Source organism: Microtus pennsylvanicus, chromosome 21 (assembly GCF_037038515.1).
Source record: "Microtus pennsylvanicus isolate mMicPen1 chromosome 21, mMicPen1.hap1, whole genome shotgun sequence".
NCBI classification, from domain to species: domain Eukaryota; kingdom Metazoa; phylum Chordata; class Mammalia; order Rodentia; family Cricetidae; genus Microtus; species Microtus pennsylvanicus.
Window position 1 is genome coordinate 12236102 of NC_134599.1, and position 24820 is coordinate 12260921.

Below are 24820 nucleotides of genomic sequence, written 5' to 3' on the forward strand. Positions count from 1 at the left end.
ACTGCACACACCGGTCTACCTGAAATTTACAAATAAGCCATAGCGATGGCATAATTCCAATTACTCTGTCAAAGACAGCTTTAGCTTGTTGTCTTGGATGGATCTCTTGCAAACTTTTTAAAGTCTATGCCTGGGGTGTTAAATGCTGCCAAGTCTGCATGACGGATTTGGGGGTTATATCAGAAATCCTGCATATCAGATATTTACATTACAATTCAGAACTGTAGCAATATTATAGGTGTGAAGCGGCAGTGAAATAATTTTATAGTTGGGGGGATCCCAACATGAGGAACGGTATTAAAGGGCCACAGCATTAGGAAGGTTGAGAACCGCAGGTCTGAACATGAGGCAAGTGACTTGACTAGATAATTGTTCTCCAAGGGATGCCACCGTGGCTCTAAGACACAGGCCACTCATCAACCAGTTGAGCCAGTCTCGTGGTAGCTGCCGCCTCTGTCCCCTGTAGCTCCAGTGTAATATGTTGGGTGTCTGTCTTCACCCCGACTCTTGCCTTACCAAGGACTCCTGTATTCCCCCGCGCGGCCGTTAGCTCTCGCCAGATATTAGACATTCAGGGTCATAGCTGAACCCTCATTTTGGATATAATGAAAGAGGAACCAAACCCATCAGACTGTCCCAGCAGAGAGGAAGCACGTGGAAGAAGCAGGTGTCAATCATCAGATCAAAGTGCTCAATGGAATGTCCTTGGCTAAGTTCTCAGTACCCTCCAGCCATTGAGCTGTGTGAAAAGCTGTACTTCTAGAACGGAGGAGGCTCTGGCTGTGATAAAGCCGGAGGCTGCGGCGCCCTTTGCCTGCCTATCTCTTTGGCAAAGTTCTGTTTGCATTGATCTAACCCGGTGACGAATATCAGAATTCAGGGCAGGACAGATGCAGTGACCAAGGGATGAAATTCAACCAGAGCCAGCCACTGGGGCCTTGAGCTTGACAGCGATTCCTCCACAAAGAAGTCTCTGCTACTTCTGAATCAAATTACACTGGACCAGGCGCAGCCGGTTCCTAGTGCCCTTTTATGTTGGTTCAGGCATTCTCGGGGATCTCATGGTGCCACATACCTCTGTGCCTTGCTAGGGGCCCCAGGAGTCAGGGGTTAGCCTCCTCTGAGCTTACAAAGGTTCGGGTCCCTACAGACTTATTTACTTGTTTATTACCTGACTGGTTGCTGTTCTCCCTGTGCTGTTTTTATCTTGCTTCATCCCCATGTGCCATTGATACCCTTTTCACCCCTCTTTCTCTTCCACTTTCACTGATGTCCTCTGGCATCTGGATTTTCTTTTTCTACACATACACACAAAAAGTGAGCACAGCCCCAGAGAAATCAAAGTGAGGCCAGGCTCCCTAGTCCTTTGAGGTTTCTCCAGCTACCTTTTCCCACAGTTGAGACCTCTGGAAGACAAAGACAGAGGCTTCAATTGTCCCCAGACACAGTACAACATCTGGCTGATGGTGTCATAGGGAAGAGAAAGAAAAATGCCAGTCTGAAGTCAGTCAGCAATACCAGTTCACTGAGCTCCACAGGACAGATCCCCTGCCCCTCCACCCCCCAAAAAGAGTGAGAACCTGTAACAGGACAGAATATATACTCGGATCTGTGGGACATTAGCTTTCAGCCCAGCATGGTCCGAATCTCTCCACTCCCCTACCTGACAAGCAAGAAGGACCCTCTTGTCACAGGTAGACTCCTGACTTCCTGACTGTTCCCCCTCTGTCATTAAAGCAAGCCACTCACTGCTGTCCTTACCCCAGGCCAGTGACCACAGTCTCACTATTCAGTGTCCCATGGGAGTGAGTTTCCCTTAGCATACATATTCTGGCATCATCCTTAAGCAATGTGGATGCTAGTTGGCATCTATCCATCAATATAGGAGGACCATGTTTAGAGCATCGTAGGGATGAATAGCAATGCCTTCTACATGTCAAAACTCGTAGGCTGCAAACCCTTCTGCTAGTCTATTAGCTATCATGAATGAGGGCAAGCACTGGATCTAATGGGTGTCCAGAGACCAATACAGAGTCACCCTGAGGAGCTGGTCACCCATGTTGGCTGATGTCTATAGGCTAGTCAGGTAGTTGGCTAGGTGGGTGGGCAGATGGATGCCTGAATGGGAGAGGCAAGGTAAAGTATCTATAGAAGTGTCTCATTTATACCTCTAATAAGCTATAATTATCTGTTCTGGTTGTTTTACCGCATTGAAAAGTTTTACATATGCCAAAACATCAAAGCCTGTTCAGCTAAACTCTTTTTCTACTGTGCATAGAACAATGTCTTTCTCAGAAGAAAGCTAGTGTTTCATGTATGCTTTGTCTATACAGAAAAAATAAAAAATAGACTAAAACTGCATTCTGCATAAGGTTACCACCATAGGTAACATGCTAAGCATTGATCCCATTTTTAAAAACCAGTGGTTTAGCGTAAATCACATAAACTGGAGGCTTCAAGGACATTAACTTTAAATTTTGAAGTAGAAAAGATTTCCTCCAGAAATCTATCTCAAATATCATTGCTAAACAACAAACTGTAGTTTAAAAACTATACCCAATGTTCCATGGCATCAGGTTCTGTTGAGTGAGAACTCTGGAAGTTAGAAGTCTGTGCCGTCTGGTGTTGAGGGGACTTGACAGCTGGGCTCTGGGGTCAGGTGGAGATGCCTTCGCTCACACATCTGGAAGCTGAACTGTGGTGACCGACAGGGCTGCCCAGCACGATTCCCACATGAGGCTTTCCACCCAGCTTGTGCTTCACTGAAACGAAGTGGCCTCGGCACAGTGGGGACTTCTAACATGGCATCTCATGGCTAGTCATGTGCAAGGATTCTAGTGCACAAGATAAAAGCCTCCCTGCCCTTTGTACCCAGCCTTGGAAGCCCCATAGCATTGCCTCCGTCTCAACTGACAGAAGCATGCAAAAAAGTTTCAGAAGCATTGAAATCCTATACCTCTAATTCTTAAAATTGAATTTAGAATGAACATTATCTGTCTCTCTCTCTCTCTCTCTCTCTCTATATATATATATATATATATATATATATATATATATATATATATATGTATATATATACCTGTTTATCATCTATTTACCTATAATATTTATATATTTATTTATGTTACTTATTCTTCAGCCAGGGCTAGCCTAGAACTCTATGTATCCTAGGCTTGCTTTAAATTTATAATCCTCCTACCAACACTCGCAAATTCTGGGACTACAGGTACACCCACCACACCTTGTTTGGAAATCTCATCTGAACTCATCATTCTTTGGGGACCTTTTTTTTTTTTTTCAGTGTGTACTATTTTGTCTTTTCTGAGAAATTTGCTCTTTCCCTCCCATCGTGCCTAAGGCATCCTGTCAACAGAGCTGTAAGGAAGCTCGGCTCTCTTTTCCTGACCTGGGACTCATCTTGGGTGTTTATCTGGAGAAGCGAGTCCTGGGCATCAGCTGGGCCAGTAGAAGGCTTCTTCTAGATGGGAAGACAGAGCCCAAATTTGGAAATCAGGAAAAGCAATAGAGTTTGGAATAACAGCCAGCAGACAGGCACTCTTGCTCCAAACAGCAGCCAGCACCAAGCTCCCACCACCGGCAGCTTTGCAGCTCTTTCTGATTCTTGGCTTTTGACTGTAGTACTTTGACCCCAGGGCTTCAACACTTTCTGGAAGAACTTGGAGCCAGGGAAGAAAGGGCAGTGGATTCAGATTCTTCAGGATGTAACCTTCAGAGATAAGGACTTCAGTGAGAGACTATTTCTGAGCCCGATTGTGTGTGGGGTGCGGAAAGGAGGTGTGTGGGTGCCAGGCCCTTGAGGCAACGCCCTGAGATCTTGGGACTTTAGACTCACTGGCACCTGGGTGCTGACAAGGTCACAATCTGGAATGTTGAGGTTCGGGTGATAGCCTGGGCTCTGTCCAACAAGACATCATGGCAACTCAGAAGGGCCCACAGGAACCAAAAGGTACCTAACTTTGCTTTTTATTACTGCAACTTGGGGAGAAGAGGGTTTTATCTCAGCTTCAGTTCTGCATCAGGGAACTTGTGACAGGAACTCATCTAGGGCCGAAAACTGGAGGCAGGAGCCGACACAGAGTCCACGGAAGAGTGCTGCTTGCTTGCTGAGTTGTGCTCTGTGGCTTGCTCAGTCTGCTTTCGTTCACACTCCAGGACCACGTGCCCAGGGTTGATACCACCCACAGTGTTCTGGGCCTCCAACATTAGTCACTAAGAAAATGCCCCACAGGTTTGCCCACTGCCCAGCCTGGAGGTACAATTTTCTCAAAGTTCTCTCTTCGCAAATGGCTTGAACTCATGTCACATTGACATGAAACTAGCTGGCACAGTGCCCACGTTTTTCTGGCATGGAGTACCAGGTGGTGCACTCTGCCCACCCTGCCTGGAACTGACCTGACTGAAAGGTTGTTACCTGCGGCAATAATCCTTGTCCACCAGCCCTGAATGACTCATTATTCAGGAGACAAGATGGTAATGCCCATATCCACCCCATCTCGGGGTCACCAAGGACTATAAGCAAGACCAATGTTCATCTTCTCGTGTGTGTGTTGTTCAGGATAAGTAGTACTTTCAGCTAAACCAAACACATAAAAGCTCTGCTGAGCCATTGCTGTGCGGAAGGCATCAGACCTTGGTATATATTTTGATGGATAGAACCACCCTGACATCATGCATGGAGTCTCACAAACACTATTGTTTGCTAAATATTTTATTGGTTTTCCTTGGGTACAGACAAGTCTGGGAAATGCTGATGTGTTTAAACAGTGGTATAAGATGTAATCCTGTAAGACATGGCTACACACAGAATTTTCAAACTTTATCACTGAATAACTAGAAATAACTAGGTATTTTAAATAAAATAAATTTGATTCCATGATGCATAGTATAGAAGATGGGCAGTCAGCAGAGTGCTTTACACACAAATATGAGAACTGGGATTCAGAACCCAGCATCCTTGCAGAAAGGCCAGGCTTAGCTGCACACACCTGCAATCCTCTCACTGGGGACATGAAGCCTGTAGATCCCAAAAGCACCCTGGCCAGATGGCCAGCCGATCCATAAAATTAGTGAGCTCCAGTTTTAATGTAAGACATTGTCACAAAAAAAAAAAATATGGTGAAGAGCAATAGAGGACACCCAGCATTGACTTCTGACCTCCATGACAGTGCGCCTGCACACACACACACACACACACACACACACACACACAGAGAGAGAGAGAGAGAGAGAGAGAGAGAGAGAGAGAGAGAGAGAGAGAGAGAGAGAATATTCAAGAAAGCACTGAAGCACTGAGGTAGCACAAAGAGCAGGGAGCAGGTACTGTCTCCCTCCAACAGCCAGACACATGTGAGAGAAGCTGGGTGAAGATGCTGTGGGCGAGGATGCTGTGGGAGAGGGTGCTGTGGGTAAAGATGCTGTGGGAGAGAGTGCTGTGGGTGAGAATGCTGTGGGAGAGGGTGCTGTGGGCGAGGATGCTGTGGGAGAGGGTGCTGTGAGAGAGGGTGCTGTGAGAGAGGGTGCTGTGGGAGAGGGTGCTGTGGGAGAAGATACTGTGGGCGAGGATGCTGTGGGAGAGGGTGCTGTGGGCGAGGATGCTGTGGGAGAGGGTGCTGTGGGAGAAGATGCTGTGGGCGAGGATGCTGTGGGAGAGGGTGCTGTGGGCGAGGATGCTGTGGGAGAGGGTGCTGTGGGAGAGGATGCTGTGGGTAAAGATGCTGTGGGAGAGGATGCTGTGGGTAAAGATGCTGTGGGAGAGGGTGCTGTGGGCAAGGATGCTGTGGGAGAGGATGTTGTGCGTGAGGGTGCTGTGGGAGAGGATGCTGTGGGAGAGGATGCCTTGGGCGAGGATGTGGAACCCAGCGGGCTACTCAACTGCTGCATGCCACCTGCTTCAGGACTGTTGTGTTCCTCTTCTCTGAATTCAGCACTGGATGGGGCCCAGGACTGAGGCCACCAGCCCTGCTGACATCACCAAGGCCATAGAAGTCATAATAACCACCTCATTCTTTGTTTTTCTAAGTTTGAATCCTAAAGTGTCTTTCTGGTCTCTTTTCCTTTAGATCCCATGATGCTTCACGATGCATCCTGTTTTGTAGCGCTTATGCTTTTAATAAAACTCCACACTCAGTCACCAAATGTCTCTGAAGAGCTAGCACATATATTAAAATGCTTACAATATCTTTCTTAGCTCTCTACTGAATCTGATCAAATTCAAATTGTGTTTAGGAATTATGGCAGGTGAGAAGGGAAATTTTTTAGTTTACCCCAGGAAGTAAATGTATTTTTACTAGAACGGCACTTTCCTAAGACTTTGGAAAACATCACCTGCAATTATGAAAATTCTCATAAGTAGCTGATACTGGGTTGAACAATAGTCAACATAACTTAAGCCCTTAGTCCTCCATCAGGGACCTATCATTGTGATGTACATCCAACCTTGATAAACTGCGTCACAGAGTTGTTCAGAGTTGAGACACTTGGTTCAATTTCTCCACCAGGAAAAAAAAAAGTGAAGCTGAAATTTCAATCCGGACAGCCCAGCTTCAGACCCCACTGTTAAAAGGAAAATGTTAGCCAAGGAGACCCTCACTGTTTTTGAAGTTTGCAACATCTCTTTCTATCTCTATTCTGTGTTTGTGTGTGTGTGTGAGACAGAGACAGAGACAGAGACAGAGACAGAGACAGAGAGAGTGCATGCATTTGGGTGTGTGCACGCAGGGCGTGGATGTGAAGGTCACAGGAGAGCTTTGGACGTCAGCCCTGACCTTCAGTCTTGTCTGAGACAGGCTCTTGCTTTTTTATTGCTCACCACTACATAGTCTAGGCTAGCTAGCTTTCAAGCTTTTGAGAATTCTTTCCCCTCTACCTCTTATTCCATAGGAGCACTGGGATTACAGATGTATGCTCTGGGGACTCACACACAGGTCCTCCTGCTTGCACAGCAGGCTGGTTAGCCCCCACCACCACCACCACTACCATGAATGACCTCTGTGCTTGTTCTCCATAGCCCTGGTGGTGTTCTAATACATCACCTGGTGTGTGTATTGCCTGTGTTTACTGTCAACCCTCTCGCCTGTCCACTTTCCTAACCCCGTGCTTGATAAACAATAGCTGCTTTAGAAAGATTTGCTGGGAAGAGAAGGAAGGAGTGAGATGCTCGCAGTGTGTCCAAGAATCATTTGCTTGCCTTCAAATCAGAGCCAAGGTCAGATTGCCAGTGGTCCTTTCCGAATGAACTGCCTTTGCCTGGAAGAGTCAGTCTTGCATATTGCTGTGACCTGCTCCTTCGCAGTGCGGTGGTGACTGTGGCCGGGCAGTGTCACCACTCTGATTCCCTTGCGGGGAAGACAGGACAGCAGAACCACAGACTTGGTATTGGGCTGGCTTTCCCAAATGGTAGAATCTGAAAATCCCAGTCTTCACCCACTAGAGAGCCCAGAACTAAACTGTGATTCTGTGTGGAATATCCGAGTATCTACACGCAATTCAGAATACTGAATTCTCCACACCCAGCGAGTCTCAGCTGCGCAGCTGGGGATGGCATCAAAGGCTGTTTTGTTCGGGCGATTGTTCACTGTACAAAGCACAATGGGGATTGGAGATGTTTTTATTTTTTAAAAAAATGTTTAACAAACACCTCTGTCATGTGAATCTGGAACTATTCACACACAGAAACCAGTGGGTTACCTTACATTTTTTTTCTTTTAGATGACAGGCGTATTCCACCCGCCGAGCAGAGCACGTGTCCTATAAGTGTTTAAGGCTCTGTCATACGCTTCCTGCAATGGGGCTCTAAAAAAAATGCCTCTCTATAGTCACACAAACAAAAATGCAATTTGGCAAATGTATGGCTTCCAGCAGAAATTTATCTGGCTCACCTAAGTGACAGTGGCAGAGAAGGAGGAGGAGTCGGAGGGATGCACCTGGGTTCTGCTGCAGTCGGGTGTCATAAAACAGAAACTGAGTGTCTTGAGGTTTGTAATAAAACCCATGAGGCCATCAGTCCTTTGGCTAGAGGTGAGGAGTCACATGACCACCCAAAGCTGCACAGCAAAGGAGACAGATGTGGAACATGAGAGGACAGGGCGCACAAGGAAAACAGTAGCTGGGCACTTTTGGCAACTGCTTCCCCCTCAGAGTGCACGGGGTTTGTGTGAGCTGCCCGGTGTAGCCTAGCCCCTTGTCCACAGTGTGGAGCTTCTTGGATTCCACGTCAACGTGTCTTAAGAAACACCAGTCGTTAGCCAACATTGCTGATGCTGGTCTCTGTAAAAGCAGTTGGCCAGGTCCTACGGGAGAGACATCAGTTACAGCCCTTTACCAGCAATCTGACCATCTGCTACCACTTAGGTTCTCTGGTCCGTTAGGAGCCTGCATGGCCCTTCATTGTAAAGAGAAGGCTATGGTGAGCCAAGTGAAGCAGGTTCTAGAAGGGATGTTGAGATCCTGTAGTGGCATTTCACTTGTATTTTAATAAGGCTTGCCTGAAGATCAGAAAAGTAAAAAACAGCCACACTGGCTTTAGAGAGTTGGCAGCAATGACCCACACCTTTAATCCCTGTAGCCACACTAGTTAGCCATAGAAACCAGGCGGTAGTGGTGCACACCCTTAATCCCAGAACAAGGGAGGGTTATAAAATGGGAAGAGACAGCTCTAACTTGCAGTCTCATTCTGGGGTTTCCTGCAATCACAGGATCGCCATTTTCAGACTAAGGTCGAGGTCAGAGCCAGTGACTGGCTGCTTTGCTTTTCTGACCTTTAGGTTGAACCCCAATTTCTGCACTGATTCTTTTATTGATTGTGCTTCAAGACCCCTCCTTGGTGCTCTTGTGTTTCTCATATTGATCCTTAAGACAACCAGGGTGGCACCTGGGCATGTGAGGCCTCGCTACCTAGAGCCCCATGCCACAGGTCTGGAGGTCAGCGCAGCTCCAGTCCTGAGCTGAGTCAGGCATGAAACCTGATGCTTCTGTGGATGCAATGGAAGCAGTATTTGTGAGCTTTAGCTAGGACACAGGTGGAAAGGGTGTGGGCCCCTACCCTGGCCTCCCTCAGTCCCTCCACAGCCATGGGAAGAAGTCTGCAGCCTAGTGGCTTTGCTGTCCCCCACCTTTGTCACACACAGAATCCACAAGCAAAAAAAAAAAGCAAGCAAATACTCCAGGCAGTTTGGGGAAAGAAAGGGAGAGGTTATTTTGCAATAGGAGAGAGTGTGCAGTGTCTGTAGAATCAAACAGTCTCAGCTAGTAGTGTTGATGAAAAAAATGCATGTGCACATATGCGCGAGCGCGCACGCGCACACACACACACACACACACTTTAGATTCTCACTCAGCAATCTGGGTTTATTTCATTCAGCATTTCTGGTTTTTCACTTGTCCACAAGAATGGGAACTTACTCTAAAATGCCGCAACAAACCCTAACTCTGCAGTCCCTCAACATATATACATGTGTGTGTGTGCGTGTGTGTGTGTATGTATATATCCTCATAGCTAAGGATATTTATTACATATTTATTACATGTATTACACACAGAAATAGCATATAGTAAGCTACATTGGTATATCCACTCTGCAGCCATGAAAGGTGTTAAAGGGTGCTTCCCAGAGAATGAAAACCAAACCAAACGCACCTGACTTGGGTGCTTGGGTCCAGGCATTTCCTGCTAGAATGAACAACTGTGGCGCAGCGCTAAGTGTTCTAGGCTCTGGGCAGGTGTGCTCACTCTCCGTCGCTCTGACAAAGGGCTAAGATTATTTGTGCTCATGGTTGCTGAGGTTTTGGTCTCTGGCCATTGTTTCAAGGCCTGTACTGAGGCAGAACAGTGTGGTGAGCAATGGCGTGTGGAGCAAAGACATGGGAGTCGGGATGCAAAGGGGGAAAAGGCAGGTCCTGATAGCCCTTCAAGGGCACAGCCCAACCACCCAACTCCACATAGCGGCACCGTTAGAGCAGGAGGCCTCCAACGCATGTATTCTGTGAGAGCATTGGGACCGATGGGTTAGCGCTTTGAGGACAGACGCTACCTAGGTCTTCATCCAGGCCTTGTTCCCTAAATGTGTGGCTAGAGAAACCCCAGTGTACAGAGAAAAAAGAGAGCATGCTGGCTTTTATAGAATTAGGAATTATCTTGAGGCAGGGTGATAAAAACGAAAGCCCTGTCAGAAAGTGAGTATTCATTTTTCACAAGACACAGCTTTTTTTTCAAAAGCAAAGCTGCGGCCGGCAGCATGGCACTCACTGGAATAGAGTCCATAGATGAGCCACAGGTTGTCTGCACGTCACATTTTAAGTATGGGAAATTTTTATACTAGAAAGCTCTCGGGAACAGAGAGGAGAAATTAGCCCCAGTGTCAGTAGATTTTCCATCTGCTACACTGGGAATCCAGGGTTTTCCATGGGCAAGGGCATAAGGTTCCTGAGCCTGGTTCCCACGCATGCCTCAGAGTATCTCAGCCTTCTCACCTACATAGTGGGAATATGACATCGGCTCTACCTTGCTCATAGGAAGGCATACATCAACAGTAGATGAGTAGATGAAAGATAGATGATATAATAGATTAGATAGATGGATGGATGATTGGTAGATAGAAGATATGATTGATAGATAGATAGATAGATAGATAGATAATAGGTAGTTAATAGATGGATAGATGGATGATTGGTAGATAGATGATAGATAGATGATATAATATATAATAGATGATATAATAGATAGATAATATAAATAAATCTATATTTATTATTTCTAAGATACAGAGTGTCATTACTTAAGCCCTAAACCTACCTAGTCTTGTTCCAAAGGGCTCGTGCCTCTGGGCCTGACCTACACACCTCCCATTTCCAGTGCTTCTTTTGTAACGACAGCACCTGGACAGAACAAGCTTAAGGAAATGCCAGTGTCTAAAAGGTTTGATAAATTGATAGCGATGATGACAAACTGCTGTAGTGATCGCCTCGCCTCCAGAGAGTTTATGGCTGCGGACCGTTCATTGATTTTGGTAAAATGCACTGAGTGGCTGGCTGCTTGGTGCCCGGTGGCATGACATGGGCTTTAATTGTGATGGGAAGTTGCACAGGGCCTGAGCTCATAAAGCCTGCTGGCTCGGGGGCTCCCGTTTCAGGCCTTCAGAACCACAGTGCTGGCCTCATGGGTAGCAGTCCTCCAGATAACAGCAGGGACGTGGGAAGAGGAAAGGCTGGGAAGGTGGCGGGGTCACAGCACCGGTAGCAGGCCATGGTATGGATTTCTGCTTTTACCTTGGAGAGCTGATGGAGGTTTAAATGTCATGAAGCTGAGTGAGATGGGGTCGCATACAGAGAAACACGATTTGGTATTTGAAAGGCATTGATTCCTTTGGGGAGGAAGCATCTCTTCAGTCGCAGGTCTTACGTTCATTCTCTCATATAATCGGGGTGAGTGGAAGCCCTTGAGATGCGTGTGGATGGGAGCTCTCAGTTCCAGAAGCACCTTACCGTCCCCTGGGAGATGCCTAAGACACAGGGCATTCTCTCCAGAAAGCTCAGTGTGACCGTTCTGAGGGGGCACCTCGAGCAGGTGTGGGAGGCGGTCTGTGTGCCTGTCCCTCAGCTGACTGTTTTTATCAGACAAGGCTACAGGCTGAGGAAAAGGCCTGTGTCAGGGGTCCCAAGGCCAGCAACAGCAGCATCGCCTGGAAGAGTGTTAGGGATGCAGGATCTCAGGTCTGGCATTATACAGAGAACCAGAAAGTTAGAGGTAGATCACCAGAGAGTCTTACAGTGTCTCTCTGGGGATCCATCGCTGTCCCTGTGAGGAGCCACTGAGGAGTTACAGGCAGGAAAATTGGACCTAGGTCTGTTTCTGGGTCCAGTTCAGTAGCCCCGTGGAAGGGGCCACAGACCCTGGGTTCCTTCTGCTGAAGGAAAAGAGGTTTTGGAGTGAAAGCAAAGGCTGTATCAGGCACAAACAGCTTATTGTATGTCCACATGACTAGCAAAGTCCATAGAATATAGTTTTTAAGATAATTATTATTTAATAAAACTAAGTTATAATTATAAAATGTACCAAATATATAGAGGAAAATAGAGACCTATGACAATTTCTCTGCCCAGAGATACTATTGCGTATGTTCCACAATTTGGGGTGAGAAAAATATTTTGGTCGATTTCTCTTACAAAATGGGGAATATGCTGGTATCTGCTTCAGTAGCCCGCCCCTCCCCAATACTATGCAGGGGTAGATGGTCCCATCACTGAGGTGTTCTGCTCACTTTGGTTAATATTTATGTAATATACCATTACACACTTGACCATTGGTTATTTGTCCTTTTCCCTGTAGCAAATGTTTTGGCCTTTTCTCATTTCTCGGTATTATTGCTTTGGTTAATCTCTCTCCATGTCTGTCTCTCTGTCTCTCTCCCTCCCCTCTTCTCTGTGTCTCTGTCTCTACACACACACACACACACGCACACACACTCACGCACACACACACCCCTACCTGTCTCTCTCTTCACCCCTCTCCCGTGTGTTGTCTGTGTGTGTCTATTTAAATCTTTGTCTTCAGAGCTGCCTGAGAGAGTGCTGGAAATAGAACCTCTGGCTCCCTTCAAGCCTTTATTACGTCAGCAGCTATTTTTCCTCAGACATACTCTAATTGCCACAAACACTGGTGAGATATTAGAGACTCCCTGTGGCTCCTGGCCAGCATGTGTACAACCGAGTTTCATGTTCTGCACTGCCAGAGGCTTCAGAAGCGGCAGTCAGGCTAGTGATGGCAGACAGGCCGTAGTTTGGGTTATCACTAGGGCCCAGGGACTGGGGTCCCGGAACTGGGATGACACTCTTTAACAGGGCTCTTTGCAATGCATCTCTGGGACACACTTAAGGTCTGTGGGAAAATAGTGAGCCTGTGGTACATCACTACTTAGTAATTCAGGTAAGGCAGAAGTACGTGGCTTCTAGAGGCCAGGAGAGGCCTGTCAGGAGAGGTGGGGCAACAGCCAGTGAGCCCGCGATTTCTGAGGTCACATCATCCTCTGTGATACTGGTCACCCCAGGTGGCTGTTTCCCACATCTTTTCAGCTGTTGACCCATCCTCTCTTTTCTTCATCTGACAACATTCCGTTGCTTTCTTGTTTCTGGACGCCTTCCTGAAGTGAGATCCTGAACGCAGAGAGAAAGAACAGAGACTCTAAAAATAGAATTCCAACCCTCATTATGGGAGGAGAAAAAAGAGTGGGAGGTGACTAGCTCTTCCACTGTGTATTCATAGCCTCACCTTCCTGCCAAGGAATCCTTAGCAGCCGCTGCCTCTAAGAGGACATGGGGAGGGCAAATGCCCCTCTTTAAACCAGTCTGCTTATGCTAACACGGTCAGATGGTCAGTCTTTGTTATGTGTATTCACCACAATAAAAAATAAAACTTGTCCTCTGGTGGAAGCAGCTCAGACCTCCTTAGATAAGTCAACAGACTCCCACCTGCAAGATTTGGGACCTTGGGCAAGGTATTTAAGCTCCTAGTTCATCTGTAGGGTAAGGAATTAGCACAGTACTGCATTGTAGGCTCGTACATCTTTAGCAAATCCTAACATGAAACATACACTTAAATGTTTATGCTATTAACTTAAGCCGGACAAGCCCTACCTGAGGCTTGGATAGTATTAGGCAATGTCTTTTCGTGATCACAGTGGGGGTTCTACAGGTACCCAGTGAGGAGAGCCAAGGGTTGCTGCCACGCAGCTTACAACACACAGCAGAGCCCCTCAACACAAAGACGGGGCTGGCCCAAGCATCAGCAGTCCAGGGAGAATCCCAAGTTTCAATAGGACCTCCAGAGAAATGTGCCTCCGTTCATAAGTATAGGTCAGGTGGAGAGGTGTGTTGGGGACAGCGATTCTTGCTGTGGAAGATGGGAAGGACGGGGGCTTGCTTGGAGATGTGCAGATAAAGAGCCCCTTGGGAGCCTAAGTGGGGGGGTTGTCACTAAGAGACTCTTGCAACCCTTTTTCTTCTGTAGTAAGGGGGTGACTCAGAGTGTCCTCGAAGCTCTCATTGCCCTGGGGAGCTAACGCTGGCAGTCCTGGAAGGACATTGTGTGGTTCCTGCCTACGGCTGAATGCGTCTTGTGTTTGGGGAAATGATCTGGAAACTGTCGGAGAAAGAAGTCACTGTCCTGAGTAGAAATAAAATAAGTAGTGACATGCACACAAGAAGAAAAGATGAAATCCTGTGTTCAAGCAGCAACCCACCACAAGGAGACTCTGTTCCCCCCTTGCCGTATAAAGGGTTATTTAATCTCATTTTCAAATGGTATAATCATTCACTTCGTCTCACACACTCTAGTGTGGGCTCTTTACATCAGAAGGTCTGTGTTCACTTACTAGCAATGAAGGTTTGAGAAAAGAGCTTTATCCCTGGCCTCCAAAATTTTATCCTTAGGCTAACCCTGGACACATCTGTAAGGTATCCCCAAACCCATTTCAGCCATGTCAGGATCACATCAGGGAAAAAGGAGCCATTAGGAGAGAATGGCCTTGGGCAATCCTGGTCCTTAGAAGCTGGGGTGTAAGTGATGATGACGACAGAATTAATGGACGACCCTCCCCACCCGATGCGGGACACCTTTGCTCTCCTTTCTCCAGACTCCTGCCTCCCTCCATGTGCTAGGGCTTTCTAGAACCTTCCTTGTATTCGGTGGCTGCTGTAGCAAGAAATCTAGAACCTTCCTTGTATTCGGTGGCTGCTGTAGCAAGAAATCTCATTAGAGACTTGCCGGGGAGCCAAAGGTGACCCAGGCACGGGGCGCCAGAGGTGACCCAGGCACGGGGGCAATACCCAAGTCCTCGGTAAAATGCAGAGAAGAACTGTCTCTGGTTCCGCTAAGACAGTGGTAAGTGCAGTGAAGAACAGAACAGTACTTAAGAGGGCAGAGCACAGCCGGGCGGTGGTGGCGCACACCTTTAATCCCAGCACTCGAGAGGCAGAGACAGGTGGATCTCTGTGAGTTCGAGGCCAAACTCAACCTAGTTCCAGGACAGGCTCCAAAGGCACAGAGAAACCCCGCCTCTAAAATACAGGGGGGAAAAAAGGCAGAGTGGGGATTGTTTTCTTGGCACATGGCACAGGAGTTGGAATTTGCATGTTGGTCAGGAGGTAGGTGTGTTTAAATGATGCTGTAATACTCTAAGGGAAAGCCAGAGCTGCTGTATGGAGAAGCTGAATATGCCAGGAAACGAGATTTTTCAGGATCTCTGGGACAAATGGATATCGAGACCAGTAAAAGCTCATAACGCCGGGACTTGTTTCAGCCATGGAGGAGCGTGGGATTCTGCTACTGTTACAAGATATGTGTCCTTCAGCAATTTCTGTTACCCCTGGTGCCTCAGTATTTTCATCCAGAAAATGGACATAAACATCTTGGCCCTTGTACCCTTATGCTGGAGATTAAATTAGTAAATGTGCTTTAGTACATTCTGAGTGTTGTCTGGCACAGCATAAGTTCCTACAAGTGACAAAAAACTTTGACTGCTATTTCTGATTTTTTTTTTAAAAAAAAGTAGCAAGATGAAATTGGAGAAGGCACTTCTGACTTCTGAACCAAGCCAAAATGATGGGGCATAGAAATGGAGACTCACACAGAGAAAGGGCTGCTGTCATGAATTGCCACAGGACAGCTTCGAGGGACTCTGCTCAGACACAGGGCCATGTCTTATAGGACACAGGATGCAACTCAAGAATGTATCTCTCTGTTCATCCAGCCTTCTGTATTCTCTTGCATTCTAGCTCTGAAAGTATTGATTTTACCGTCTGTCTGGTATTAGCTGCATTAAAGTACTCCCAAGACACCCCAATCCCCCTCTTCTGTTAGTGGGGAGACCTGGGACCAAACACCATGATCCCAAAGGAGGCCAACCCCATGCTTTTAAAAGCACAAAGGGCCTGAAGATAGGCTAGGGCACTAACAAAATGCACACCCAAGATGCTTTGTTTAAAAAGAGAAACGGCAGTGACATTTGTATTTTAGTCAAGGTGTGTCTCCTTGTGGGATTGCAGGAGCATCGGGAGGGGATGAAGGGCAATGGTAGAACCTGTAGTGAGACAGCCTTGCCTTCTGACTCTCTGGCCTGGGAGCTTGCTGAGCCCAGAGCCAAATGGTTTTCACTTCTCTCACAAGCTGCTTGGGCTCAAACTGTTGCAGTTTGATAAATGTGTAAGAATAAATGTAAGAATAAAGATAAGGTTTTCAAGTACTGGGCAGTTTAAAAAAAATATAGGTGCGAGTTTATCCCTATACAGTTAAAGAATCATGTGGGTTTAAAGGTTTAGTCTGCTGGAGGTCAGCCCAGGATGAGATTCAGAGGCCCAGAATAATTGGATACAGCTTTGACTAGGAACACCACAAGAAGCGTGTGTGTGTGTGTGTGTGTGTGTGTGTGTGTGTGTGTACGCACGCCTGGATGCACACATGCGCATGTGCACACATGGCTGCCTCCCTGGATCTCCTATGCTGACTGGATAATCAGGGGGTGGTTACACATGAATGTGTGTTATTGTTCCAGGCACATGCCAGCCTTAAGAAATCGCACAAAGCAGGCCCATCCCTACTCAGTCAGAGCCCCCTCCATCACTCAGTCGTCCCTTCCAGGTCACATGCCTCGGGGCTCTGCAGACGGGACACAGCTGTCTCAAATCTGCTGCCACAGTCCCCAAACTCTGCTGGCTCTAGAGAGCTCCCACAGGCAGACTCGGGAGATCCGAGACCCAAGCACGATGTTCTCTCAGGAGCTCTGGCTGGAAAACGAGAGAAAATGTGCCATGGTTCGCAAGTCCAAGCCTGGCAGGAAGCGTCAAGAGTTGCTGGCCATTGCGCTTGGGGTGAAGGTGGGACTCAAAGGTGGCTTTCTTTGGTCTCCTCTCAAGCTCTTTGCTTGTTCACAGATCTCCTCACTTGTCAGAAGAGCTGCCCTCACACACGACAACCACTTCAACTATGAGAAGACACACAACTTCAAGGTGAGCGGCTACGTTCTTTCTGCTGCCCTGCGGGGGAGGGGAGGTGGGGGTGGGAGAGGATCCTTGAGGACTTCCATCTGGTCTCTAGTCAGAAAGGCAGGAGGCAGCAAATTCCTTTGTTTTCCACATAACCCGCTGTCAAACTGAAGGCCGGAGAGAGCAGCTGGCTTAGTTCTGGGAAGCCAAGCCTACTTCTTCACCTTTCCATGCCCGGTGAGAGGGGCGCAGAAGATTCCCAGTCGGTGGCGCTTAGAAGTGTTCTGCACAAAACCTAGCGGTACTTTTCCACCCAGAAGAAGGGCTGCTGCTGTCTGAGACAGTGCAAACAGCTGTCCAGCTCATGTTTGCTGTTTTTGTCTTTTGTTCTCGGTGATTCTGTTTCTGTGCAGACAGCTGCAGATGTCACAGGCGAGAACCCATTCACTGACTTGCGTGTATGCTTTGGGTCCAGGGATACCTTACAGTCTGACCAGGCTTGACCCCGCTCTCCAGTCTAAAAAAAAAGTTAGGGGAGTTGGTGGGAGTCTGGGTGGTTTTCCCCATGTACTGTCTTCATTTTAGATCCACTCTGGATGGGAGCTGCTGCCAGAAGATTAGGGCCTCTTTCTTGTGCTGTGCTGTGTTGTGCGAGAAGTGTTCAGAGGGGAAACCCATGACAAATTGCCCAGCATGGGAAGCTGCTCTGGGGAGGAAGGATGGACCATGCTAGAGATTCACCTAAGCGGATGGATGCTGTGTGAAGCTGGGGGTTTTCAGATGCAGGATTCAGGAAGAAAATAATAGGTTCAGAACCAAACTGCAGCTCGTCCTCCTTGGTTGAATTCTGCTTTCCTTCTGGAGCCACAGCCATGGAAATGAGACGGAGCAGCAGGAACAAGGAAACCAATGAAGGGTCAGCGTTTCCTAAGGATATATGTGCATCTATTAAATTTACATTCATGTTAGCCTGGTCTATCTCTCCGCTGCTAGTTTAGGAAAGCATGCAGCTCAGGCCTTTGCCTGCTGTCCTTGACCAGAGGAATGGGAAGCCTTCAACCCTACGAATTAGTGAGGGCGGAGAGTTGTGCCTTTTGGGGTCTCTTCCACACTAAGACTTTTCTCTTTCTCCCATTACTGAATAATGACAGGTCTGGAACACAAAATGTCCTCTTTTATTTTCTCCTTCTGGTTTTCTATTTAACCCCTGTGATCTCTTCTTTCCTTAAGAAAGTGTTTTTCTGACTTTTGACGGGAATCCCTGGTTTGGACATCCTGTGGATGCTCTGCCGGGCATGACAGGATAGGTCTTGCTGCGCTTGCAGATCCCTTTCCTTCCTTTCCAGAATTCTAGTGATTTTGCTCCGAAGGCGCCGTTTGATTGCGTTAGTGTGGCATAGCTTCACAGAGGGAATTCCCCGTGAGTTCCAAACACATGCGGACTCAGGTGACCGGCACGTCACAGCGGTACCAGTCTGTTCTAGCTTACATCTCTAAAGGGGAAATTTTAAGGCACTCCGAGAAAGAATGGTTGAAAAGATTCGCTTAGATTTCCTAACTGTGCTGCCGAGATGTATTGGTAGAAGAACAAAGCATTCAGTGTGCCATGAAGACAGAGAGAGAGAGCCCAGTACATATGTGTTGTCCCAGGTGGGTCCACGAGACAGACAGGAACCCACCCCCTCTGTGGCTTACACCGACGTCTTTGAAACCTAAGAGGCCCTGGAGTCGCTGCGGCAGCAAATGTGGCTTTCAGTGATGTTCTCCCTGTCTTTGTCCTTGAGAATCAGTGGCTGGGGCTGGAGGAGGCACTCACTGTGCTCTGATTCACATTTTCCCACCCGAGGCCCCTTACCCTCTTCTGACCCTCAGCTGACTACAGACACAAACTTAGCATGATCTTTCGGGAAAACATTCTAGAAACATGTCATTGCTGTAAATACAGCCATGGGTTTTTAGGAATAAGTCACTAACTAAAGAAAGCAGGCTTTTACCAAGGGCCCCACTAACTACTTGTAATTTATATTTTATACCTTCGTTTTACATCAGCTTCTTATTTATGTTGACTTCTAATGGGCTGTATTCTGGAACTTTCCTGATTGGAAGGTGCTATGTACATAGCATGGCCTTGTAACAAGAATGCATAGTCGTGGTTTTTTTGTGTGCTGATCAGCAAATAACTTTCACTTTACTCCCATCTGAACTCTTACCTGAGATAGGAATCTACCAGCAGAACTTGCTGCCTCACCCACAGCAAGGCCTCCTTGCACAGTTAGGTCTGTTGGGGTTGGGGGAGGGGCATTAGAGAACCTCTCTTCCATGCTGTGCTCTGGAACTTCTTCATGGGGAATGAAGAGAAACTCTCCACATACACAATTCTGGGAGAGTGCTCTTCTCAGATGCTCCAGAGAGCAGGGCATACCTGGGACCTGCTTTTCAAACAACACTGCCAAGAAAATTAAAAAAAAAAAATCAGTGTAAAAGCTTTTGGGGTTATGCCTCACTACATGCGATAATCGTGTACTTTCCAAACTGTTGCCTGCTGCTGTTGTGGTTATTCAAAGCTGGGGTTTCCTAGGACTCCTGGTTCCTACTCCACTCAAAGACAGTGGTGAAATTAAGATTCCAATATAAACAAAAATTATCTATAGAGGAAAGAGCTTCCACTCTGTGTGGCTGGCAAGGGAAACTCTCAGTAGTGCATCTATGGTTCACTTCTAAAACTCTTAGGTGAGCCAACCCCAAGCCCCAGCAACCTGCATCCGTGTCCTTCCGTGCCATCAACACATGGCAAGCACCATGACTACTCATGAACTTTAGCAATGAGCTTAGCTCTCTTAGCCTCAGTTTACTTGCTGTTAAAATGGGACCCTTGCAGGGTTTCATGTTTACACACCGACCAGCAGGTAGCTCTTCTGCTATTGTTATGCTCAGGGCTTTCTTTGCACAATTACACTTGGAAAATGGATACATGTGAATTGTGTGTCCCTTCTCTGTCCCCTGGGTAAGAAGTCATTTGATGTACACTTTTACTATCACTTTATTCTTCATCCTTTTGTGCCTCGTACTCCCCTCTGTCTTCGTGTTTGGTTTTCTCTGTGGTATATTTTTTTATTTAATGCCCTCACTTCTACAGGTTGGTCCTTCCACCATTTTTTTCCTCTCTTATTGACTATGTATAACAGAAAATAAAATGAAGTCTGATGATGCTGTTTCTTTTAGTGTGGTCTACCATGTTTGAATGCCCCTCATTTGTTTAAAAAGTAGATGAAGGGTTAAAATTTTTAGACCTGGATTCCATGTGTATTTTTCCCAGTTTTCAAAAAATTTATCATATCTATGAGGACTTTAGCAAGTTCCTGTCTCTGACATAAGAACCACAAATTTGGTAACTTAAAACAACAAAAATTTATTTTCTTAGTTTTAGATGTCAGAGTCTATAGCCAAGCTGTGGGCATTGGCTCCTTCTGCAGATGCCCCATGCCCTCGGCTACCTATCCATATGACTGGCAGTCCTTGGGGTTCCCGTGGCTCATATATCTGCCTCTACCTTCATATCACCATCTTCTGTGTCCTTGTAGGTTTTCTTTAAGGTCACCAGTCACTGCGTGTAGAGCCATGCACAACCTCTTTCTAATTATGTTTTCCAAGACTTTATTTTCTAAAGGCTACATGTTCAGTGACCGAGGGTTGGACTTGATCATACTTCAAGACACGGTGCATCCCATTCCAAGGACTACATTGGTATTTTCAGGATACTTGAGGGGGAAGGATCTCTTTCTCATCTTTGAGGGTGCATCTTTATCTTCCACATACAAGTTCAAGCCTGCCATTTTATTAGGGCTTTCAGGCCACAGGATGACATCAACTAATGTATCAACCCTTAGTGTGGGTACCACTGCTAAGATCCACGGTTACTCATTCATCATCTTTAAGGTTTTCATTGGTTGATTTATTTATTTTTTTTTTATTTTTATTTTTTTTCTTTTGGTGCTTTATTGGTCTGACAGAAAGTGAAGAAATTTCCTGGTCTCTTGATTAAACATTTCTTCATGAATAAAAGGTACAGTAAAGACACAGAAATCTTAAAGCAGCAGGACGCCCTTCCACTTGGAGTGTGGCATCCGAAGTGTCGATTTGTGTGGTTTGTTCATATAAAGAACGCGTATGCTACTATTACGGGTCTGGCATGGCTATTAGGGAAGACGTATGGTTAGGCTGCTCTGGCCGCATAATAGGTGTGGCCTGATGCAAAACAAAACTGTGAGGTACTGTTAAAATAGTCGTCAAGACAAGACAGGAGAGCCCTGAGCCAGGATGGCCTATGACCTCTGTGCCCTTTCACAGCCCCTTAGCAAAGCTGAAGAGGAACGTGCTCATCTCTAGCACACCCCCAACCCTGTTGTTTCTCTTGTCTCATCGCTCCTGTCTTCTGTTTTCCCACTGATTCCTCTACTAGTGCTCCACAGTGAGGACCTATGTTGGTAAGCCTTTCATTGCTATGACAAAATGCCTGAGATAAACCCACTTAAAGAGGAAAGATTATTTCTTTTTTTTTTTGTCTCATGGATTTCGATCAGTACATGGTGTCTGGCCTCTGTCATTTCTGGCATGTGGCAAATGCATGTTAGAGCAAAGCTGCTCACCTCACGGTGGTCAGGAAGCAAACAGAGAAGCAGAAAAGTGCTGGGTTCCAGTGTCTCCCCAAGGACACACTCTTCAATGCTCTAATTTCCTCCATCAAGGAAAACTTCTGCCCCCTAAAGTCGCTACCACCTCCCAGTAGCACCATATCTGAGAACCAAGCCTTCAACATATGAGTTTCCAGGGGAGGGACATTTAAAATCCAAACTGTGACAGTATGTGCTTACCATAAAAAGAGCTTGTTTGTGACAGTAATGACTTAATTAATCCAGCTGTCCTGGTTTAAACAGATCCTTTGGGACCTAGTTGCATGCCAGCTTCACCTAAAGCAGTAGTTTTCAACCTGTGGGTCATGACCCCTCTCATGGGGGTCGTCTAAGGTCATCCCAAACCACAGATATTTACATCATAACAGTATCACAATTACAGTTATGAAGTAGCAATGAAAATAATCTTATGGTTGGGATCACTGTCGCATGAGGAAATGTATTAAAGGGCCACAGCATTGGGAAGGTTGAGAAGCACTGGGCTAAAGGAACGGTGCTGACAGCAGGAATTTCAACCAAGTGTGAAAGCAGTTTGTAGAGAAAGGGTGTGGTCAGATGTCCCACCTTCACGCCCACGGCGGACTCAGAGCAGACTCAGAGCACATCTCCCACCCAGCTAACCTTTATGTGTGTCACGGTGTCTTCTTCACTGTCACTGCGAGTCCCTCTCAGACCAGCAGAGCCCAGGATTGAGACTGGGACCTAAGGCAGCCCACAGCAGGGTGCCCACGTTCGGCCACACCAGGACATGGCTCAGCCATACAGCTTCACAGTGTCACTTACCGGCTACATCATCTGACCCCTATCAAGTGCTTAACTGTTCTTAATTTTTTATGGACTCTGTCTGGCTCTAAATAACACAAAATTCAAAAGGACTATTCTGAATGACTAAATGCCCGATTCTGGCACTTTCCACCCAGAGAAATGAGCCTTTTGTGTTTTATATGGGACAAGGGAGTGGGTACCAGTGGTCACGATTCATACTAAGAGGATGCCTTCTGAAACTTTCCAGGAAAGAGAGCTCCCCAGCCATTTATGCCTTTACTGCACCAATGCAGACCACGGGCTGCTTGGGTGCCAGGTGCCAGAGAGCGCTGGGGGAGAAATGGCTGTATTCTCCTGCCAAGGGCTTCACAGCCAGGACACTTTTTGCCACAGAGGGACATTTGGCGATGTCTAGAGATGTACTTTTTATATCTTGTTTTTTTGTTATCTGTTGGTCTGTTTTTGGTTTTTTTGTTTTCTTTTTTTTTTTTTTTGAGACTGGGTTTCACTGTGTTGCCCTGGCTGTCCTGAGAATTGCTCTGTAGACCAGGTTGGCCTTGAACTCACAGAGATCCTCCTGCCTGCCTCCCGAGTGCTGGGATCAAAGGCGTGTGCCAGCATCACTCAGCTGGAGATGTGTTTTCCATCACACCAAAGTGTACCAGTGACATCCAGAGAGGCCAGAGAGGACGTAGCCAGGACAACCCCCAGTGTTCCTCAGCTGTCTGTCCACAGTTCCAGGGAGTGAGTGGGGAAGCCTCTGGTTCCTCCTACCCAAACAATAACCAGGTCTGATCTTGCTTAACTTCTGAGAAGAGCTGGAATCCAGCCTTTTCAGGGTGTGTGGCCTTAGACCTCAGGAGGAGGTAGACATAAATAAGAGTGGAAATCAACACAGGAGCATCTGAGTCCAAGGAGAAGATCCAGGAAAGGCTTTGTGGCCAGTGGTAGTTTGGGAACACAGCCCCCTCTTTTCTATGACACAGTTCCTTCCGCCTCCAGATGCATGCACAGCTGCTGCCATCTGCTTTTGTATCTTATCCAGCAGCTAGGGTGTCCCCTTCAACCCTGCCCCTGCCTTGGTGTCTCTGGCATAAATTACTTAAGCTCTGATGTGGAACCTTTGCAAGAGGGTCCAAGGGCTTCCCTCAGCCAGGAACCCCAAATCTTCAGTCTCTCAGGCCCTCCGTTGGGGACGAGCATGAAGCTGAAGCTTAGCTCATAGTCTGTCGGATTCAGCATTGCCAACAGGGCCAGGTCTCTGAGCTTGTCCCCGGCTTTAGTGTGGGACCACACCTTTAATCCCATCTTAAATGCCCAGGCAGCTGCTCCAGGGATTCTTGGTGTCTCCATTAGAGCCTGTCTTAGCACTGGGCCCTCTCACAGCGTCTGAGCGGTAAACCTTGCTGAGGGAACAGAAAGTGTCTCTGTTACAGGTGACGTCGCTATCTCCTTACATCTGAGAAGGTTCACTTCAGGGTCAGAATTTCACCTGCTCCTGCAAGAAGGGGAAGCCCAGAGTTTAATTTCTCACCTGAGTTCATTGTCACATGATTGTGGGAAACAGTAAAGTAGAGGAACAATCCTCTGTGGAAACCTGGAGGCCTTGACTGCACTACTGGCCTGGGCAACTGAGGCGAATCTGCCTCCCCTCACAGTGAACCCTGGGCCTCCAAAACCCAGGCCCTTGAGTCTGGAAGAGTCTTTTGCCAACTCTAAGCCACTCTTTTATGCACATTAAACAGTCTCGAAAGTGGCTTTAGCCCTGTAGTCCTTTTCCAAGTACAATGAGACAGTCAAGTTGCATTTTTATTATGAAAAATAGAACTGATAAGCTGGGGCAAAATGGTTTTGTTCTGTGTCCATGAGTCTCAGTCAAGGTTGCATTGCCCCTGCCACCACCCCTGGGAAGCACTTGTCAACATCTGTCCCATCCCTTCAGGGATTCTGTGAGTCTCTGGTATGTAGACAGCCAGGGATGCTGGAGCGGAAAAAGAAAACAAAAATCCCTGTAGTGCCCAAGACAGCCACCTCCCTCCAAAACCAAGAATTTCCTAGCCCAAAAATGTTAACAAGGATAAGGTTGAGGAATCCTGATATGAACTGATAAGAAAATATAAAAATTCCTCACCGCAGCACATCTCAAGTCGCGCTTGCTTACAGCTGGAGTCTGGGCGAGCTGATTGTGTGTTCCGGTGGTGTCTGCACTGGCCCATCAAAACATTTGCTCTGAAACCACGAGAGAGATGGGCCTTCCAGATTCAGCAAATGTGAGACAATAACATCCTGTTCACCTCCGGAGAGCTGAGTGGGGATGCCTGCTGGCTGCCTGGGACGCTCTTGACAGCTCTTCTTCCTCTTGTTTTTATTACA

The 24820-nt window shown here is 47.0% G+C and overlaps 1 protein-coding gene across 1 annotated transcript in view; it reads left to right on the top strand.

The window, feature by feature from the left end:
- Nucleotides 1-24820, top strand: part of Chn2 (chimerin 2) — a 279371-nt gene that overhangs the window by 235414 nt on the left and 19137 nt on the right. The window contains exon 7 of the mRNA XM_075955097.1: nucleotides 16941-17015. Within this exon, the coding sequence (XP_075811212.1) occupies nucleotides 16941-17015 (75 nt within the window). The remainder of the gene's footprint in view (nucleotides 1-16940; nucleotides 17016-24820) is intronic.